Raw genomic sequence first — 22,122 nt, forward strand, 5'->3', positions numbered from 1 at the left:
ACCAAACCCACTATTAAAATTTAAACAAAAGATGATTGAATTGGAGCCCAAACCAATAGCCAATAAACAGCCACATGTAACACACTCTTAAGAAAGAAGAAAATAGGTGGGCACATGTATGGAAACAAAATAAAAAGATCTATCTCTTGTTGAGTAGTGAGAAAGGAATCAAGCAAGAAAGAAATTAGCAGCTAGGTGGGCAGTCCAGGTTGCAGTCCCAGATCGTCAAAGCCGGGAGCTGTTGCCTTGCCTACCCTCCATCACCAAACACCACCTCGAATCCATCCTCGATCCATCCAGTAAGCTCCAGCACACCATCAATCGCACTCCCTCCCCCTTCCCACCAGCTTCTTACTTCCTTTTCCTGCCCACATACAAATGCTTGGGCATTAGCGATCCCACCTTGCTCTTCCTCCGCGCGGTCTCGGTCTCGCTCCCCTTCCTCTTCCTCTGGGTGCGCCCCCTGCTCCAGTCCTCCGGTGCTGAGCTGTGCGGCCGCAGCCCGCAGCGCAGGGCCCGCCCGCCATGACGTCCACAGCGTACTCGCGGTCGTCCAAGCTGCCGGGCGGCGGCCCCGAGCGGCGGCTGCCCCCGCGCCTCATGCGGAGCCTCACGTCCAAGATCGAGCCCAAGAAGCTGGGCGTCGGCCTCGTCGCCGGCTGCTGCCTCGCGCTCCTCACCTACGCCTCCCTCGCCAAGCTCTTCGCAATCTACTCCCCCGTCTTCGGTGCGTGCGCGTTTCACTAGCTTCGATTCGATTCCTCTGTTCCCCCTCCCCTCCTCCTCACGAATCTAACCCGAGCTTCCTTCCTCCTCTCTTCTCAGCCAGCACGGCCAACACGTCCGCACTGATGCAGAACGCGCCGCCGACCTCGTCCAAGCCGTCCGTGCTGGAGACCGAGACCATCCCGCCGCAAGAGACGCTCGGCGGCGGCGACAGCGCGGATCCCGTCGATCCGCGCGAGGTGCCGGCGGGCTCCGAGGAGCCCGGCTTGCCGGAAGCTGCCGTCACGAGGAAGGACATGGCGGGGTCCGACGAGCCCGGCTTGCCCGCCAGGAAAGACGACGGCGACAATGCGGCGGCCGAGCCCACCAACAAACCAAGTATGCTATTCTCTCTACTGTTTTTTTTTCCTTCGATTGAAAAAAAGGAAATCTTTTTCTTTCTCGCACAACTTTAAATGGAAAGAAAGAAAGCAGAGCCAGCCAACGAACCAGAAATTTGATATAAGTTCTGTACTTGACCAAAACCTTGTTGGCGATACAAAATTTGGGCGTTGGAAATTAATACCAGGTTTTGGTACGATACGAGTAGATGGAGACGTAGATCTAACGCGTTCTCTCCTTCAATGGTGTTCAATTACTAGCTGCTGCTGCTGCTGAGGATAAGAAAGAAGGGGACGATGGCAATGGCGGCCAAGGCAAGATGACGTGCGACGAGAACGGCGTGGACGAGGGGTTCCCGTACGCGCGGCCGACCGTGTGCGAGCTATCCGGCGACGTCCGCGTGAGCCCGAAGCAGAAGACGGTGTACTTGGTGAACCCGTCCGGCGCCGGCGGGTTCGACGAGAGCGGCGAGAAGCGGCTCCGCCCCTACGCCCGCAAGGACGACTTTTTAATGCCCGGCGTGACGGAGGTGACGGTGAAGTCGGTCCTCTCCGCCGCAGTGGCGCCCAAGTGCACGAAGCACCACGCCGTGCCGGCGGTGGTGTTCTCGATCGCCGGGTACACGGACAACTTCTTCCACGACATGGTGGACGCGATGGTCCCGCTGTTCCTGACGACGGCGCATCTCAAGGGCGAGGTGCAGCTGCTCATCACCAACTACAAGCCGTGGTGGGTGCAGAAGTACACGCCGCTGCTGCGGAAGATGTCGCTCCACGACGTGATCAACTTCGACGCCGAGGACGCCGACGACGTGCACTGCTTCCCGGCGGGCGCGTTCGTGGGGCTGTACCGCGACCGGGACCTGATCCTGTCGCCGCACCCGACCCGGAACCTGCGCAACCTGACGATGGTGGACTTCAACCGGTTCATGCGCGGCGCGCTGGCGCTGCCACGCGACCGGCCCGCGGTGCTCGGCGAGGCGCCCGGCATGCGTCCCCGGATGCTGATCATCTCGCGCGCGGGGACGCGGCGGCTGCTGAACCTGGACGAGGTGGCGGCGGCGGCGGACAAGCTGGGGTTCAACGTGACATCGGCGGAGGCCGGCGCGGACGTGCCGGCGTTCGCGGCTCAGGTGAACGCGGCGGACGTGCTGGTGGGCGTGCACGGGGCCGGGCTGGCGAACGTGGTGTTCCTGCCGACGGAGGCGGTGGTGGTGCAGATCGTGCCGTGGGGCAAGATGGACTGGATGGCCACCAACTTCTACGCGCGGCCGGCCGCCGGGATGGAGCTCCGGTACCTGGAGTACTACGTCGGGGAGGAGGAGACGAGCCTGAAGGACAAGTACCCGAGGGAGCACGCGGTGTTCAGGGACCCCATGTCGCTCCACACGCAGGGGTGGCAGGCGCTCGCTCAGACCATCATGAAGCAGGACGTCGCCGTCAACCTCACCAGGTTCCGGCCGGTCCTGCTGCAGGCGCTCGACAAGCTGCAGCAGTGACTGGCCCTGATTCCTGTTGCTATTGGGCTGTTCCTGTTCCTCTTCTTCCTAGGAATGATCGAATGAATGAATTCGCCATTGCCGACCGCCAGGATCAGCTAGGAGGCTTGCTGCTGCTGCTACCAAGAAGAGAGGAAATCAGGGAGGCTTCAACTTTCAATCAAATTGGTAATTTGGTTGGTCTTCGGCCGGTTTGTCTTTTTTGGTTTGTACTTGTAGTAGTAACAAGAGAACAGCTTGGATAAGTGTACTGCATACACTACACACGAACAAGGATTATGTTCATTCTTTCTTCCTTCATTCACTTGAGTTCACCTCACTTGGCATTATTTATTCTTCTACTGAACACTCATCTTTTCTTGACATACATGGAATGTGATCATGTTGTCAATAAGTCAACCGAAAAGCCTTACGACCAAATCGCTCCCATTTCTGAATTGAGGATCTCCAGCATGGAGTAGAGTTGTTGGAGCATGTGCTACAGCTGTGCATTATTCCATCTGCCCGTGGCCTGTGCTGTGCAATGTGCATCCGAGCCGAGACTGCTTTGCGCCTTTGACTCCAAAGTCCAGTGTTCGGCTGTGCAATGCAAACCACATCAGAATGATAGTTATTCAGCTTTTTTTTTTTTTGACATCCATCACTATACACAGTAAGTACATGCATACGTACTCCTCCGACTGTTAGTCTGTTACAGTAACCATCCGTGTTTACCTTGTCCAACCGAAATCATGAGACACTGATTGAGAAATGAGAATGAATGGATGAATTCCTGGAGGAGAAGCGGGCAAGCAGCAGCAGCTTCCGGGATGTTGACGTGACGGGTCCCGGGTCCCGGGTCCCGTGTCCGTCCGGTCAATTGCGCGTTGGTCCTCCGTGAACATGGATGGCTCCAAATGCAAGTGCAATTCAGATTTCAGGGACGTGTTGTCCAAAGCTGCCTGCCCCCACTGGCCGAGTGATGATAGCCCACAGGGGACAGGGCAGCTAACCGGACGGATGCGTGCGCAAGAAAGAAAGCTGCGTCGGAAAGCAAGGTGGGTGGCCGTGGCCCGTGGAGCTAGCAACTGTTAAATTAAGACCTCTACTTTTGATTTAAATGTTTTTTTTTTACCTTTTAAGAGTATTTTTTTTATCTACTCTCGTAGCCCTCAAATTCATTTCAACTGACGCGGACAAAGGGACCCACTCGTCATTCTTTATTCTTCTCTCGCTCATCCTCACTCTCACCGACTGAGCGTAGGAGAGTACGAGACTTTCAGGAAGCCGAAAGGAAATAGGGCCGCCAGTCAGGCGAAGGCAGATCGAGGGGAGGATGCCCACGCCGACAGAGTCGCATTGGGTGGCGACGCGTTGGGCTTGGACAACGACAGTTCCAGCTTAGTTCGGTTGAGCTGAATTTTCACCGTTTATACTAGAAACACTGTTTATACTAGAATATTGTGAGAGAAAAATATAGCTCCGGCTGAAAAAAATAAGGCAAACAAGCCAAAGTCAGGGGTGGGAGATAAACCGCTAAAAATAAAAGTTAGGAAACCTCCTCCATGGTCCCTAGAAATGAGGTCCTGGGAGGAGAACTTGACATTCTTTTACTTTTAGGGGCTTGAGTTGAGTAGAAGCCTGGTGAATCTGTGTTTTTCAGGTAAGCCTTTATAACATGTTCGTTTTATCGTATTTGACTTATAAGTCATGATTTATCAGCCAACGAATAGTATTTTTCTCTCGTACCAAACTAGCCAACAGTACTTTTAGCCATGGCTTATAAGCCAAATAAGTCCAAACAAGCTGTTTTTTTAAGGACATGTTAAGGGCTCTGTTCAGAATTGAATTGCTCTGACCGCACCGCACCTCACCTCACCTGTAAAACAAGTCTCTTGTCTCTGTTTTTCCCTTCTTCTTCTTGGGGGCTACGGGAGCATTCGCTAGTCTTCTTCTCGTGTGCTTTTGCACGTGCGCACACACACTACTACACAAACTTTACTGGAGGCGGGCGTTTTCGGTTTTCCACGGCGGACAAAGCCGTCCACCGCGGCCTAGAGGCCACGGTAAATCGTGGCTTAACCACGGCGGGCGGCCTTGCCCGCCGCGGTTAACCGATTTACCGCGGCGGGCGGTGTAACGTGCCCGCCGCGGTAAATATACTTTTACCACGGCGGGCACGTTAGGATGCCCGCTGCGGTTAATCATTTAAAAAAACAAAAAAAACCAGGAGCCCGCCGGCGAGCCCGTTCTCGAGCCCACTGGCGACGGATCCGGGCTTCCCACGGCTGCAGATCCGTGCCGCTCGGGGAGGGAGAAGAGGAGGAGCCGGGCGGGCCCCAGCGTCTATGGAGAAGCCGGCTGGACACGCGCGACGCCACTGCAGAGCCACCACCACCTCGCCAGTCGCTCGCAAGGGACTACGCCGACGCCTCCTCGCGGATCCCCGTGCCTCCTTGCGGATCCCGCCGCGCCGTGGTGGAGGGAGGCCGCCGCGCCGCCGCGTCCTCACCCGCGGTGGTGGAGGTCCCAGCATCGTGGCCGTGGTGGATCCTGGCGTCGTGGCCGTGGTGGAGATCCCGCCGTGGTGGAGGGAGGCCGTCGCGCCGACGCGTCCTCGCCCGCCGTGGTGGAGGTCCCGGCGTCGTGGCCGTGGTGGATCCCGGCGTCGTGGCCATGGTGGAGATCCCGCCGTGGTGGAGGGAGGCCGCCGCGCCAAACCGTCCTCGCCCGCCGGATCCGGCCACCGCGCACCGCCACCGACCGGATCCGCCTCGGGACGCCGTCACCGGCCGGATCCGGTCACCGCGCGCCGCCACCGGCCAGATCCGCCTCAGGACGGGCTTGTCGTTGCCGTCCCACGAGCCACCGCGCTCATCGCCCCGCGCCCCGTGCTAGAGGATCGGAAGAGAGAGAGGAGGGAGAGGGAGGGATCTATGGGAGAGAAGAGAGGGAGGGAGAGCGCCGTGCTGGTGGATATGCAGTGGAAGGAGATGGTGACGGGAGGAGAGAGGCTCGCGACAGGAGAGGAGTGACTGCGGCGCTATCGGTGGAGAGGAGTGAGTGAACTGAAACCCTAAACTCCTAAAGTGCTCATTTTATATGGAGACCAGTTATTGGGCCTCGCCCTGGGCCTGTTGGGCCTCGGGCATTTACCGTGGCGGGCGTCTTAACACGTGGTATTTTCCGTGGCGGGCATCTTAAGACGCCCGCTACGGCAAATCGATTTACCGTGACGGGCAAAAGTGCCCACCACAGTAAATAAAAAATGCCCACCGTGGTAAATCGTGGTATTTATCGTAGCGGACGAAAATAGATGATCGCCACGGAGTGTAAAAATGCAACCATAATCTTTTGTGTAGTAGTGACAATGACACAAGGCACGTACCGTGCGTGCGTGCATGATTTGCACGTCGGTCTCGTTGCAGACGCGCGCAGAGGCATTCCGTGCGACGCATGCCATGCCATACATATCCATCCATACCCCGCTGCTGTGCTGCCGCAAACCAAACCAACGACGCTTCTCACTCATGACTCATGTGACGCACTGCGTTGTGACCCAGCAACAACCTCATGTTACCATAACATCACCCTCATCATCGCATCATGCATGGGCCTGGGATACGCACGGCATGGGCATGCATGGGTTCGGTCACCACTTACCAGTTACCACCAAGCACGAAGCAACAAAGGATGCAACTACCATATGTGCACCCGTTAGAGTATTTTATGTTTGACCAAGTTTTTAGTAAATAGTATTCACGTTTATGACTCTAAATTAATTTATTATGATAATACATTTCGTAATTAACCAATGGTATTTATTTGATATTATAAATATTTATATTTTTTTTATCTATAATTGGTTAAACTTGGCATACTAAAACATGATACTGTTCGAGAGTTGTATTCTTTCAGAGACGGAGGGAGTAAAATTTATATCTTCAAATAAGTTTATTATAAGATGATCAATCTACTGTCATTTATAAAGCATCATAAATATTAATATTTTTTATTACATATTTAGTTAAAGCAAAAGAAAATTAACTCCTCAAAAAACGATATATGTAGGGGTTTTTTTTAACCGAGGAGGCTAGGAAGTATATATGTAGTACATGTGGCCCCTTAGTGGCCAGCTTCCAACCCCATCAAAAAGCGGGTTTTCCCTTTTGCTTCCTTCGTCATCATGGTAGCTTATAATTGAACACTACATTACTTGTGTTGGTGTTTTAAGGAATAATAACAATATATATGATGGCGATGTCGCTCCATGTCCACATGTTCCTGCAGGTTTGTTCCTTTGCAATACACAAACGCATGGTCCCTCCCGTCATTTTCAGTCCTGTTCCTTCCAAGGAGAAAGATTGTGCATACATGCGGTCCACTCATGAATTATCTATCACAAAATAAATAACTGACAGAGAAGGAAAAGAACATTTTAGTGCAAGCGTTTGGAAGCAAGGTTCTTCTTGTGTGTGTGTGTGTCTATATATATATATATATATATATATATATATATATATATATATATATATATATATATATATAAACTTCTTCTGATCCTCTCTATTATTGAATGAAGGAAAACAAGGGAGGGAGATGCGCAGTGCAGGTGACAGAGAAATGGAGCAAGGGATGGCCGACCTGACAAACATTCTTGCTCAAGCCAAGACATCGTTCATTCATTCACAGATAGATATAGACATGCAGTGCATTTTAGCAATGCAACCACTGCAGGTGCAGGGCAGGCCGGTCCTGTAAAGCAACCTAACAACTTCTTTGCTTCCAATTCCAACTTAGACGGTCCCCAATAGGTGATCTATACGGGTATTTAAACCCAAAATGGATAGTAGAAGATCCAAAATTAGCCTTCAACAACAGAGTACCTATACGGAAGACTTATTTTAGGTTGTCTGAGAGGCACAACCCAAATATGAGTATCATCTCTCCTGAAAACCTATTTGCAGAAATGATTCTCTTTTAGATCCCATTGTTGAAGAGGATGTCGAATGAGTATTGAACCCTTTGACTGTAGCGCTACCCAAATATTGAATGGGCCTTGTATTTTAGATGTTGTTGTTAGATTGATCTCCCAGCCAATAAGCCCAATGGCCTATTGGGCCTTGGTCACGCGCCCTGATCGGGGGCGCCCAACCCTACATGGTTGGTGGGCCCCGTCGCACCGCGCTATATATAGAGGTGGGGGCCGGCGGCTCGAGGTACGAGGTTCACCGTGAGCCGCAAACCCCACCGACAAACCCTAGACCAATCTGAGAGGGCGCGCAGCCAGCGACGGGAAGCTCCACTGACTTCGCCGTCGCCACTGCTACGCCGTCCGTCTGCACTGCATCGACGTCTGTGCCACCTCTACTCCGCCCGTCGTTGCCCGTGCGCAGACCTTCATCACTGAACCTGAGATGGCCGGCTCCAGCTCAACCGCGACTCCCTCCGAGGGCTCAGGTTCAACACCAACACCTCTCCCCTATCTCCCTCTCGGTGTAGTGTTCTAGGTTTACATGTGCATGTGTTATTACGAATCCAAGTGTTCCCCTCCTAGATCTACTGCTAGAGATCCTAATTGATTTTAACAATGGCATCAGAGCCAGCCTATCTAGTACGTGGATCTAGATCATAAAAAACAATGGAAAGAAATCCAAAGAAGTTGGTCCGATTTTGAATCGGATCAAGAAAGAGAAAACCTAACCCTAACAGAAAGGGGACGGTCATTAGGGGCTTCGGCCGACATAGGGTTCGGTTGAACCCTAACCTCGATCCCTTCGGATCTGAGAAAAGATGAAGGTTCGAATGAAGAAAACCTAACCCTAACTCTAGAGAGTTCGGAAAAAAGGAAAGAAAGAACCGATTTCAAATCGGGGGGAAAAAGAAAACAGTGTCCATCCCAAACCCTAATCGGCAAATCGGATCAAATCCGAACAAACGAATCAAAGAAAGGGGAAGAAAGGAAAGGGGGTGGCCTACCTCGCCGTTGCGCGGCACCACAGTCACGCCGGCGTGTGGGGAAAAGAAAGGCCGGCCGGGGGCTCAGCTCGCCGGGATCTGGCCACAGGGGCGTCGCGGCCAGGCCGCTCGACGGTGGCGCACTCACCCGCTGGGGAGCGCGCACGCCGGCAAGGGGGCCGGCGACGGCGTCGGGACCTTGCTGCTTGCTCTCGCCGTGGTCGCTCGCTCGGTGACTGACTGAGGAGAGAAGGGAGAGCTGTGAGGCGAAGAGAGAGAGAGTGATTGAGAATGAATTAGGGTTTTCGGCTTCGGAGGCGTGTCACGTCGTTTTATTCCGAGCGAAACGCCCGCTCGGCCATCCGATGCTGAACAGACGACCAGGATTGAATGGGCCAGCGCCGCAGCCCAGGCGGGATAGGGCGCGAGGCCGAATTCCCGGCCCAGACCCAGGTTGCGGCCTGGGCGCGGGGGAGCACGCTGAAAGCCGCCTGCAGCCGTGGGCCGTGGGCCGGTTGCGCTGCTATGGGCCGAAATTGCCGAACACAGTGAAATTGAAGTCATTTTTTATTTTCCAGAAATTTTTGATGCATATTTGATAAATTCGAACTAAATTTTGATGTTGAAATCTGTACAATTTTGATCTAACGTTAATTTTGTTCAGAGAATAGTAAAAGTGCAGTAACAGTTTCTGGAAAATAGAATTAAAAGATTTATTAAAGTTTCCGCTGCGTACTTAAAAATTGTTGTTTTCATTATTAAATTCGAACCAACGGGAGAATTTAATTTTGAAACATAGATAATTTTTATAGTGATTATAATGTTGTTATTATTATGACCAACGTTGATTAATAGCAATATTATAATGTTGATGTGATTATGGTTTTTTGTTATGCATTATTTCTATTTCTACCCAACGATGATGTAGATTTAATGTATAAAACAATTGTATGTTTTATTTTTTACCAACGTTAAACTAAGGCATGCAATTGTTGTTGTTATTATTTGTGTTCTCACACTATTTGAATTGTGTTTTCAGGAGGATACAACTTGATGAGTTGTATTAAAGAGATCCCCACTCTAAAAGGTGATAACTATATTGAGTGGAAGAAAAAGATAGACCTGGCTTTCATCCTCGTTGAGGTGGACTGAGTTGTCATCACATCGTGTCCCAAAGAACCTGTGGCACCGGTGAGGGAGACAATGAGACTGATGCTGCATGGCAGAACAGAGAGCGGGACTTTGCTCCCGTAAAGATGTCTTTTGACCTTGAAAATAGAAAGTGGGTCACAACCAATAAGAAATGTTTGGCTGTGATAAAGAATACAATTGAGCCTGCAATAGTGGGCTCAATTCCAAACTGTGACACGGTCACAGAGTACCTAGAAAGAATAAAGAGTCAGTTCACTGGCTCTTCAAAGACATATGCAACCCAGCTGATCAAGCAGCTGGTTACAGAAAGATACTCTGGTGGCGACAGTGGCATTAGAGAGCACATACTGAGAATGAGCAATTTGGCATCTAAGCTCAAACCAATGGATTTGGCACTCAAGAATGAGTTTCTTATTCATTTGATTTTTGCTTCTTTGCCCAAAGAATTTAACACCTTTGTTGTTAATTACAACATACAGCCTGAAAAATAGGATTTAGAAAAGCTCATAGCCATGTGTGTGTAGGAGGAGGAAAGAATAAAAGTTTCACAGGGTGGTACTGTCAACTACCTAAAAGATAAGAAAAATAACTATAATAACAGCTCTTCCTCCAAGTCATCTGGAAAGGGACCCATGCAACAGTCTCAGAACAAGCAATTCCTAGTGGATAAAGACCAGTGTCTCTACTGTAAGAAGACGGGATATTATAAGAAGAATTGTCCCGATTTCTTAAAGATGATTATAAAAAATAAAGGTGAGAACATCATTACATTTGTAAATGAATCCTTGTATGTAAAATTTTCAAAATCTACTTGGTGGATTGATTCAGGTGCAATTATTCATGTTGCTAATTCATTACAGGGATTCCGTTCGATGAGAACTTTGCAAAGAAGCGAAAGTTTCATTAAAGTCACAAATGGAGTACAAGCAGATGTTGAGGCCGTTGGTGATCTTCCGTTAGAGCTTGCTAATGGCTTCATATTTTTTCTTAGAGATGTTCTTTATGTACCTTCTTTGCAAAGAAACTTGATTAGTGTATCAAAGTTGGACCATGATGGTTATGATTGCCATTTTGGAAATGGCAAATGTCAGATATTATTTAGTAATAGATGTATTGGTCTTGCCTTCCGACAATACAAGCTTTATTTGTTATCACTTCATGGAAATGTGAATTCCGTATGTGATGTGAATGAGAATGTATCCTCATCGAACAATGCAAACAGAAAACAAAAGAGAGCTCACGATGCGTTGTCGAAATTATGGCACTGTCGTTTAGGCCATATTTCAAGGGGAGAATAGAAAGACTAGTTAAGAATGATATTCTTCCTCCATTAGAGCTCTCAGATTTAGAACAATGTAGAGATTGCATAAAAGGAAAGTATGTAAAGAAAATTAAGAAAGATGCCAAACGAAGCGTAGGAATTCTACAGATTATTCACACAGATATATGTGGTCCTTTTCCTATAAAGAGTGTGGATGGTTTTGATTCATTCATAACATTCATAGATGATTACTCCCGTTATGGCTACATTTATCCAATTAAAGAAAGAACAGAAGTGTTGGATAAATTCAAAATATTTAAAGTAGAAGTTGAAAATCAGCATGATTTAAAGATTAAGATAGTCAGGTCTGACCGTGGGGGGGAGTACTATGGTCGGCATACCCCATATGGACAAGTTCCTGGACCTTTTGCAAGGTTCTTATAGGAGAATGGTATAGTTGCCCAGTATTCAACACCGGGCGAACCTCAGCAGAATGGAGTAGCTGAAAGGCGTAACCGTACCCTGATAGATATGGTGCGTAGTATGATAAGTTACTCTACTTTACCGATAAGTCTGTGGATGGAGGTGTTAAAAACCGCGATTTATATTCTCAATAGAGTACCAAGTAAGTCGGTGCCCAAAACACCGTATGAGTTGTGGACAGGAAGAGTACCCTCACTTAACCACTTGCGTGTATGGGGGAGCCCTACTGAGGCTAAAGTTTTTAACCCAAATATTGGGAAGCTAGATCCAAAAATAGTGAGTTGCCATTTCATTGGCTACCCAGAAAAGTCAAAAGGTTTTCGTTTCTACTGTCCTAATAGACATACAAAGTTTGTGGAAACGAGACACGCTGTCTTCCTAGAGGATGAAATGATTAGGGGGAGCATGGTAGCTCGAGAAATTGACCTTGAAGAGAAGCGGGTGTATGCACCCACTCCGATCATTCATGAGTCATTTTTCTCACTACCTGCTGTTGCTGCACCGACAGTACAAGACACTGTGGTGCCAGCACCTGTTGTTATTCTGCCTGTGGCAACAATGAATGATGATGAGGAACCTATGCCTCAGGATCCTATAGAACCTATTGCCACACATGAGGGGGAGCAACAACAGCCTCAAACAGAAAATGTGCCAAATGAGGAGGCCCCTAGAAGGTCTAAAAGAGTTAGAAAATCAGCTATTTCTGCTGATTATAAAGTGTACAACACTGAAGAATTTCAAATGGAGGATGATCCCACCTCATTTGAAGAAGCTATGAAAAGTGATCATTCATCAAAGTGGCTTGAGGCCATGGAAGATGAAATGAGATCAATGAATGAAAATAAAGTTTGGGATTTAGAGATAATTCCTAAATGAGCCAAAATAGTAGGTTGTAAATGGGTCTACAAAACAAAACTTGACTCTCAAGGGAATATAGAGAGATATAAAGTGTGACTTGTGGCAAAGGCTTTACGCAAAAAGAAGTGATTAATTACAATGAGACCTTTTCTTCAGTCTCATGTAAGGATTCCTTCAGAATCATAATGGCATTAGTGGCACATTACGATTTAGAATTACATCAGATGGATGTAAAGACGGCATTTCTCAATGGAGAATTAGAGGAAAATATTTACATGGCACAACTGAAAGGTTTTGTCATAGAAGGAAAAGAAAGAATGGGATGCCGCCTAAAGAAATCCATTTATAGATTAAAATAAGCTTCAAGACAGTGGTACTTGAAGTTTGATCAGACAATAAGAAATTTTGGGTTTAAAGAGAATATAGAGGACAATTGTGTCTATACAAAGTTTAAGAATGGAAAGTTTATCTTTCTTGTCATGTATGTGGATGACATCTTACTTGCTAGTAGTGATGTCAGTCTACTACTAGAGATAAAGAAGTTTTTGTCCTCAAAATTTGATATGAAAGATCTTGGTGAAGCTTCGTTCGTTCTAGGGATCGAGATTCACCAAGATAGAAATAAAGGGGTATTAGGACTGTCACAAAAGACATACATAGAAAAGATTTTAAAGAAATTTAGTATACACAAATGTAGTCCCTCACCTGCTCCTATAGTCAAGGGCGACAGATATGGGGATTTTTAATGCCCTAGGAACCAGTATGAGATCGATCAAATGAAAATGGTTCCATATACTTCAGCTATTGGAAGCTTGCAATATGCTCAAGTATGTATGCGCCCTGACTTGATATTTGTTATCGGGTTACTTGGCAGATTCCAGAGCAATTCTAGAACAGAATACTAGAAATTAGTAAAGAAAGTCTTGCGTTATTTGCAAGAAACGAAAGGCCTCATGATGACGTATAGAAGATCTGATTCACTCTATATAGTGGGATATTCAAATTCTGATTATGCGGGAGATAATAGAAAATCCACGTCTGGATATGTGTTCACTCTCGTAGGGGGAGCTATTTCATGGAAAAGCTCAAAGCAAACCGTCACTACATCGTCCACAATATATGCCGAATTTATAGCGTGTTATGAGGCAACAGGACAGGTGAACTGGCTAAAGAAGTTCATACCAGGTTTGAAGGTGGTTGACGACATCAATAGACCACTGAAGTTATACTGCGATAATAATCCAGCAATACAGTATGCTCACAACAATAGGTCAAGTGGTGCTGCCAAACACATTGACATAAAGTATTATGTTGTGAAGGATAAAGTCCGGGATCAAATGATAAGTCTTGAGCATATAAGTACCGAAAAGATGCTCGCGGATCCGCTTACAAAAGGCTTATCACCCAACGTGTTCAGAGAACATGTAGCCGGCATGGGTTTAAGGGAAAGCCTATGATTTCTGGACTATAAAGGGCCCAAAAGTTAAAGTAACTATTTCAGATCAGAGACGTGCATTGTAGCTGTTAAATCTATCGACAATTGACCGTGACGATGAAACATGCTCTATGCATCATCTGTGAAGAAATAAGTAAGGATAAAAGGATTGAAGTTTAAAGTTTAAAGATAAAAATAATAGTGAGATCAAGGGAGAGAATGTTAGATTGATCTCCCAGCCAATAAGACCAACGGCCTATTGGGCCTTGGTCATGTGCCCTGATCGGGGGCGCCCAACCCTACATGGTTGGTGGGCCCCCGTCGCACTGCGCTATATATAGAGGTGGGGGCTGGCGGCTCGAGGTACGAGGTTCACCGTGAGCCGCAAACCCCACCGACAAACCCTAGACCAATCTAAGAGGGCGCGCAGGCAGCGACGGGAAGCTTCACTGACTTCGCCGTCGCCACTGCTACGCCGTCCGTCTGCACTGCATCGATATCTGTGCCACCTCTACTCCGCCCGTCGCTACCCGTGCGCAGACCTTCATCACCGAACCTGAGATGGCCGGCTCCAGCTCAACCGCGACTCCCTCCGAGGGTTCAGGTTCAACACCAACACCTCTCCCCTATCTCTCTCGGTGTAGTGTTCTAGATTTATATGTGCATGTGTTATTACGGATCCAAGTGTTCCCCTCCTAGATCTACTGCTAGAGATCCTAATTAATTTTAACAGTTGTTGTCGGAGATAGTCTTCTGTGCTGTCTCTCTATGCAAAAGGCATCAAGTGGTCAACCTGCCTCACATTTTTTTATATATACGCATGCACAGTAACTATTTGTTGGCTTATTTTTAGTGCTTGTTAGTTACTGACGGCTGCGGAAGCAAAATGAGCACTATAAAAGTTTAATACATACTGCTCTCTCAATTTCACATTGTTTAGTCATTCTGTCTTTTTAAGATACATAGTTTTAACTATATATATCTAGACATAATAAATATCATTAAAATATATGTACGTAAAAACACCGGACCGACTTACAATTTAGAGCGGGGGAGCATATGAGGAACGCCATCGCATACTAATACGTTAGTGACGTGGCCAGAGCAAAAACCATTTCTGGCTACTGATTTAATTAAAATAGTATTTCACACACTGTACCATGAATTAACTATTATATATGTTAATTTCTGGATGGGCCAGTGGCAACAAACTAGAGCTTGTTCGTTCCGGTTTCGCTGTCTGGGAAATCTGAACAGCTCTCAACTTCAACCCCATGAAAAATCAAAAGGCACGCTTGCTTGCTTGTGTTCAGGTTAGGTGCAACAAAAAGCGACAACGTCGGTTGCTGTTTCTTTGTCGCCAATCCATACATCACACACGTCAGTCAGTTTGGTAGACCTAAAAATGTTAATGCATATATTTGACCTGGCTACGGTAGCTCAACACTGCTACTAGTCGTTGAAAACATAAGGACCCGTTTGTTTCGGCTCCCGCGGCTCCGGCTTCCACTGACACCGACTGTTCATGGAGCCGGATTTTCTCTCCTACACTATATTGTAGCAGTACTGTTCACTAAAGTCGTTTTTCTCATCCTTACTTTTTGTGTCACTGTTCATGGAGCGTTGTTCACGACGCCGGTGGAGCTCGGTTTTTCGGCTCGTGCGGCTCCGGCTACGGTGCATGAACAGCTACTCAAACATGGAAACAAATGGTAGCTAGCAGGCTTGCTGATGACAGGACAGGCAGGCTCCTCTTCTTCAAGGCAGGCTTGCTGATTTACCAAGCGTAGTGGGATAAGTATTTATTTGAGGTTTTTATTATTTTTAAAATCGTGTTCATCTCCTACCACATCTGAGATGGCGCGAGCATTCGTCCTTGGTGGCCACCGAATTTGGCCGCCATTTTGCATGGTACGTGCCTCCCTCCTCTGCTTTTGCTGGCACAATGTCGGTTTGGGGCCTTTGAAAGCATGCTTAATTCCTAATTTTCTTCACAAATACATGAATACAACAAATATTTTTAAGAGGTAATAAAAACATTACTATCGCGTAGAGTTTGTTTTCTGTGATTTTGTGAGCGCAAGAACCACCTAAATCGGAGGTACCGATTTAAAATATTTTGATTTTAAAAGTTTAAGCTTTATTAAAATAGAAGTTATTGTTTTTAATAATTATTAAACTACTTTGGAAAATGATGTTGTATTAAAAAACTTGGTTCATGATGTCACCAAAAACATATGACACCAACAGCCATTTTTCATTAAGCGTTAACATTTGCCACAGGATTATTACTGCCTCTCTCGGTAGTAGCCGCACTGTGCTACTTGGACAATACTACCAAATAAATCGATAATGCAGAATATTTGAAGCATCTATTACATAGATGTAGTCAGTGAGAACCTCAGCAAAGCTTGTTTTTTCATTTTACGATTTTACTTTGATTTTATATAGATTTTAGAACTTTCAGCCGATTAAAACGTAATAAAAGAAAAAGAGAAACGTAATAGGACAAACGCTTTGCACCTAGGTCCCTATACTTCCCTCAATCAAATCACGCTTTGATGTACTGTAAAGAACTGTTCATAAGAGTCACGACATTTGCATTGGGAACCCTGAAAAAGCTTCTATTCTTTTTTACTTACCCATGAACGCTTAGAAAATCAACACAAACTTGGTAACCTGTTCGTCAATCTGTCACGTCTTTTTTTTTTTTCTTCCTACTCTTCCCAAACCCAGGTATGATATACTGCAGTGCTTTAGCTGCTTCAGATAATTAAGCCCAACAGATAGAGCATTCTAAAAGAACAAAGGAGAACACAATGAAGCCAGCACCGACGATCAATCACCATTCACCATGAGGAAACAAAACTCAAAATACAGATAATACCGGAATTCCACAATACCTAAACATGAACAGGTGGAATAGTTTGAGTAACCAGAATGCATCAATTACACAAATCTGAGTCATGAACTCATGATTACAAGCCAAATATTTGCTCTTGTTATTCCAGACATACAACACACCCACGGTCATAGCAAAGTTGCTAGGGCACGCGCTGGAATATATGTAGTATATAACAAGAAAATGTATTGCAAACAAGCCTCCTAACTCCTAGGTCCTAAGTGCAATCTTTACCATTTTGTACTATAACAAAGTCAGCTGGCAATCTCAGAACATGCAAGTTCATAGCTTCAAAACATCTTTCAGCAAACCATGTAGCCATGCAACAGAACAAAACAGATCCAGATACAGATGTAACTAATGGGACCAAAACTTAAACTCTCAAAATAATGGAAAGCACAGAGCGACTCCTTCATTAGTCTCATGCCAAAACTGAACGTTTAGGAACAGTCATTGGTACAACCACTAAAAAGCTTTCGCAGTACAGTATGTTAAGAGTAATTAATGCATAATTTTGCAACTAAATTCATGACAAGAAGTATGTTAATAGTAATTAATGCATAACTTTGCAACTAAATTCATGACAAGAGATACATCTTTGCCTATTATTGCGTACATTTCTTCTCACTAAGATGAACAAATCAAGGATTCTCCAAGCAGAAAGTAAATGCACCTGCTTCTAGTTTGATAGGATGAAAATCCCTACTTGACAAATAGCTCAAGAAGCATCTATGAAAAGAAAGAAATCACATCTTTCTTCTAGTCAAAAAGAAAAATAGATGGTTTCGACAAGCTGGCAAAGTTCACTAAGCACCCATGGCAACCCTTTTGCCCCTCTTGGACATTGACTGTGCATTCTCTGCCAAGATCCTAGACAAAATATCTGCTTGCTTTGAGTATCCTTCAGATTTTAAGCTCTCCATCAAAGCATCGCAACCTTTCTGGTCGACAACACCTCCTTTGTTCTTGATCTTGCAAAGCATGGAGTACGCAGGCAATGTCTTTTCTTCAGCATACAGGGCCTCCAGAACTCTGTCATAGGTCGAGAAGCTAACATCGAAGTCCCTGTCCAACGCAAAATCAGCCAGCTTCTGCGCTTCCATCACTCTATCATTGTCACAGAGGCCAACCAGCAACTTATCTAGATCAGGCATACAGCCATTTTCCACCATCAGATTGACACGGCCAATTGCCTCCTCCACATGGCCCCTCGTGAAGAGAGCTTCCAGTATCTTGTGTGCCACATCCATGTTCTCAGTAACCCCCTTCTCAATCATACTCTTCATGACCCTGCTTGCGGTCTGAACCCGACCATCATTGAACAGTGCCTCCATGACAGACTTGAACAGAGCTGGGCTTGGCAGATGACCATGTTGCATCATGCTGTCCAATGCCGTCCTTGCATCAGCGGGCTCATTCTTCTTCAGGAAGCTATCAACTAGGAGCACATGTGACTCAGGGTCAGTTGGGACCTCACGCCGTGTCATAATGGCAAGAATCTCCTGTGCCGCCTCCGGCACGCCTTCTTTTGCATGTCCATGGATAAGACTGTTGAACGCGGCCTTGTCATCCACACCTTTCTTCATCAGCTGCCTGAAGAACGTCTCAGCCTTGGCGGTGCTGCCATTGCTGCACAGGTACTCGATCACTGGGTTATAAGCCGATGCTTCAAGCACAGGACTCTTTGGGCTCAGCAAGGTGCCCTTCTCCATAAGCTCATCTAGCACCTCAATAGCCATTTCGAACTTGCCACCTGCGCAAAGGCCTTCCATCAGCACTCCATACTGTCTTGGATCCACCAGCACATGCTTGAACTGCCCACTCTTCCGGTGCACCTCCAGCGCCCCATCCAAGTCCCCAGCCTTGCACAGTGTTGTCACAAGCCTCAGAAACACCGACTTGTCCTTAGGCGTGAGCCTCCGCTCCGCCATTTCATCCACTGCCTTCCGGGCCTCCGCCGCCCTGCTCTGGTCATCGCAAAGCCCTGGCATCAACGCAGCAAACGTCTTCTCACTCAGCCTCAAACCCTTCTCGCCCATCTCAGCAAACAACGCCACTGCCTCTTCCACCCTATCGCCTTCCACATACCCCTTGATCATGACATTGTACGAGACCGAGTTCCGCTCGATCCCCTCCCCAGTCATTTCATCAAACACCTTGCGCGCACTCTCCAGATCACCGGCGTGCACCCACGCATTCAGCAGGGCGTTGTAGGTGGTGACATCAGGCGTCACCCCATGGCCCTTCATCTCTCCAAACACCCTGACTGCGGTCTCCATCTTCTTGCACAGGCCGAACCCCCAGATGAGCGTGTTGTAGGTGGACACGTCCGGAGCGACCCCGTCCGCGATCATGGCGTTGTAGATCCGCCTGGCCATGGCCTCGCGTCCGCGGCAGAGTATGGCCTTGAGGACGGCGTTGTAGGAGAGCGCGGTGCGGGGGACGCCGAGGTCGGGCATCATCCGGAACAGCCTGACGGCCTCCTGCGGGATGGCGGCCCTGCCGTAGGCGGCGATGAGCGCGGCGAGCGTGGGCTCGTCGGGCGCGACGGAGAAGGACGGCATGGTGTCGAGGACGAGGCACCGCGCGTGGTTGAGCATGCGGCGAGACGCGAGCGCCGGCACGAGGAGCGCGAACGTGCCGCCCTCCGGGCGGAACCCGCCCCGGCGGTACGCGAAGCGGAAGAACTGGAGGGCCAGGTCGGCGCGCCCCGCGGACGCCGCCCCGGAGATGACGCCGTGGACCAGCGGCGCGTCGAGCGTGGGCGAGAGCAGGCGGATCGAGTTCTCCAGCCGCGTCGTCCACGGCCGCCGCCGGATCATGTGCAGGATCGTCTCGTGGAGCGGCTCCTCGCGCCGGGGCGGGTTGGTGGGCGCCGACGGCGAGGGTGCCGCCGCCGCCTCCGCCTCCGCCGGGGCCTCGACGGCTCGGGTTGGGACCTCGTGACTGGATGAGGAGGCGCATAGCGCGCGGGTGGGAGCTCCGGGGTTCCGGGAGAGGAGCGGGAGGTGGAGGGGGTAGGCGAGGTGGCGGCGCGCCATGGCTGATGCGGCGGGAGGTGGGAGGGAGAGGTTGGCGGCGGTGGAATCAGTGAGCGACGAGGGTTTAGTCGGAGTCGAGCCTGAGAGACGCTAGAGTGCACTCGGAGACGGATTGCCGTCCGCTGAGGATCCTACGTCCCTGCTTCGGCTCGCACTGGATGCCCTAAGGGCGTGATTGATGTGCGAACCGGACCTGTCATTTGACCCATCTCGTATCTTTTGATGTATTTGTTTGTGTTTAGTTGTTCTATTCACATTTTTTTTTATTTCCTTTCGTGCAGATTCGTTCCTCCATCTCAGACGACGCTGTCTTCTCGATCTCTACTTCCCTCTTGGTGTAAGCTCGCTCGGTGCTTGACGGGAACCTTCGCGCCGAGCGCGGGAGATGAGACCGTCCGGGCCATAAAAGCACGCGCGCGGGTTTTGACTAGGGTTACCGTCCTCACTCTTCGCCTCTCCTTCCGTCATAGCTCCGGTACGAACTCCCGTCTTGCCCCCCCCCTCGACCTCGGTAGCCCTACCGAGGTGACCCTCGTCGGCGGATTTCCCTCGGTCCTCCGGCGCTTGGACGGTATATATGCCACCTACGCTCTTCCCCTCCTCTTTTTCAGTGTCGATTTTATTGATTTGTTGGTGGATTTTGTTTGAAATGTCAAGAAATCAGGGTTTTTTGTTTGACATCCTCAGATCTGTACGATGCTATACCTGATTTACCTGTTCCTAGCTCAGATATGTACATGATGCTTTGTATTTGGTTTATACCACATGTTTTGTATAGATCTTGTACATGCTGATGCCTATTTTATTGTACACACTGAGCAAAGTGCCTAGAGGTCAATGATGTTGATTGTGTAACAGTATACGCTGGAGGAGCACCCTTTGTTATGGCACCTGCGTCTTTTATAGTTTATTTTGTCTGATTTTTTGCTTGCTAAGCAGTACACACCCATGTTGCATGCTCTCTTTCTAATGTTGCCCTCCATCCTGTTGGTAGACATGTCATTTGAAGCTAGGCGAAGGGCTGTCGCTGCTGTGGTTGTTGCAGTGGCTGCTTGGTTTTCATATGGTTTAGGAGGAGAGTTGAAGATTCGTGCTCAGTTACCTATGGTTTCTTGGCTGAGAGGGACAAACAGAGGATGAACAACCTTAGATACATCTATGAATCTGATGATGTGCACTGTGTCAACCTTCTTAGAATGAAGAGGGTCCCTTTTTCCAACTTTGTGACCTTTTCCATAGTAGAGAGCTTGTCACTAACAGCATACATGCATCTGTTGAAGAACAAGTAGTCATGTTCTTGCATGTTGTTGGTCATAATGAGAGGTTTAGGGTGGTTGACCTCATCTTCAGAAAGTCCGCAGAGACAATTAGTAGGTTCTTCCAGAAGGTGTCATATGTGGTAGGAGAGCTGAGAAATAAATTGATTGTCCCTCCTGTTACCAATGTCTATCCTAGGATTCTTGGGAGCAGAAGGTGGTACCCCTATTTCAAGGTTGGTGCATGCATTATCAGTTTAGTGTCAATATTCACTTGCACTTATGTTTTGTTCAATTAGGACTGCATAGGAGCAATTAATGGTACTCATGTATTAGCTAGAGTGCCTGTGAAGATGCAAGCTACCTTTAGAGGCAGGAAGCACACCATCACACAAAATGTGTTGGCAGCCATGGACTTTGACCTTAGATTCACCTATGTGCTTGCTAGTTGAGAGAGATCTACATATGATGCTCTTATCTTGTCTGATGCTTTTGAAAGAGCTGATGGCCTTAGAGTGCCACCAGGTATCATCCAAACCAAAAAAACATCTGACACTTTGCTTAATCCTAAATAAAACTACTAAAACATATTCCTATGTGCTAATTTTTAGGCAAATTCTATCTTGTCAATGCTGGCTATGCAGTGAGGTCTAGTTTCTTGCCACCATTTCGTGCTATAAGGTATCATTTGAGGGAGTTTGGTTCAAACCGACCTCAAAATCAAAGAGAGTTTTTTAATTTAAGGCATTCATCTCTTAGAGTAACAGTTGAGAGGGCTTTTGGGGCTCTAAAGAATAGATTTAGGATATTGGACAATAAACCTTTCCACCCATATAAGACCTAAGTTAAGCTTGTTCTTGCTTGTGGTATTCTTCACAATTGGATCCTCAGGCATGGGTAGGACGAGCATGTGCCTGCTGAATCCACATGGACACCTAAAATCAATGACAATGCCTCACAACCAGATCATGTCCCTGACAATGGTACCTGGGCACAACAGAAGGAGGCATGGGCTACACATATGTGGCAAAACAGGGGGAATTCTAGGGTGTAGTAGCATGGTGTGTGTACTATTTAGTAGCATTGGAAAAACTTGTATTTTTACTGAGACCTATGGCACTTCGCAATGATGTAGTACATATTCCTTTTCTGCCTATTTGATCTGTTGAACTTGTATTTTATATCATGCAAG

The 22,122-nt window shown here is 47.8% G+C and overlaps 2 protein-coding genes across 2 annotated transcripts; one reads left to right on the forward strand and one right to left on the reverse strand.

The window, feature by feature from the left end:
• Window positions 1–262: 262 nt before the first annotated feature.
• On the forward strand, window positions 263–2,905 carry LOC136475462 (beta-1,2-xylosyltransferease XAX1-like). Its single transcript, XM_066472932.1, has 3 exons — window positions 263–727; window positions 826–1,104; window positions 1,368–2,905. The coding sequence occupies exons 1-3, from the start codon at window positions 526–528 to the stop codon at window positions 2,603–2,605; spliced, it is 1,719 nt and encodes a 572-aa protein (XP_066329029.1). The 5' UTR covers window positions 263–525; the 3' UTR covers window positions 2,606–2,905.
• A 14,277-nt stretch (window positions 2,906–17,182) lies between these two features.
• On the reverse strand, window positions 17,183–20,474 carry LOC136470810 (large ribosomal subunit protein mL102 (rPPR5)-like). Its single transcript, XM_066468545.1, has one exon. It carries the CDS (start codon window positions 19,672–19,674, stop codon window positions 17,440–17,442), a length of 2,235 nt encoding a protein of 744 aa, XP_066324642.1. The 5' UTR covers window positions 19,675–20,474; the 3' UTR covers window positions 17,183–17,439.
• Window positions 20,475–22,122: the final 1,648 nt, after the last annotated feature.

The sequence above is a fragment of the Miscanthus floridulus genome, chromosome 8 (assembly GCF_019320115.1).
Source record: "Miscanthus floridulus cultivar M001 chromosome 8, ASM1932011v1, whole genome shotgun sequence".
NCBI lineage: Eukaryota > Viridiplantae > Streptophyta > Magnoliopsida > Poales > Poaceae > Miscanthus > Miscanthus floridulus.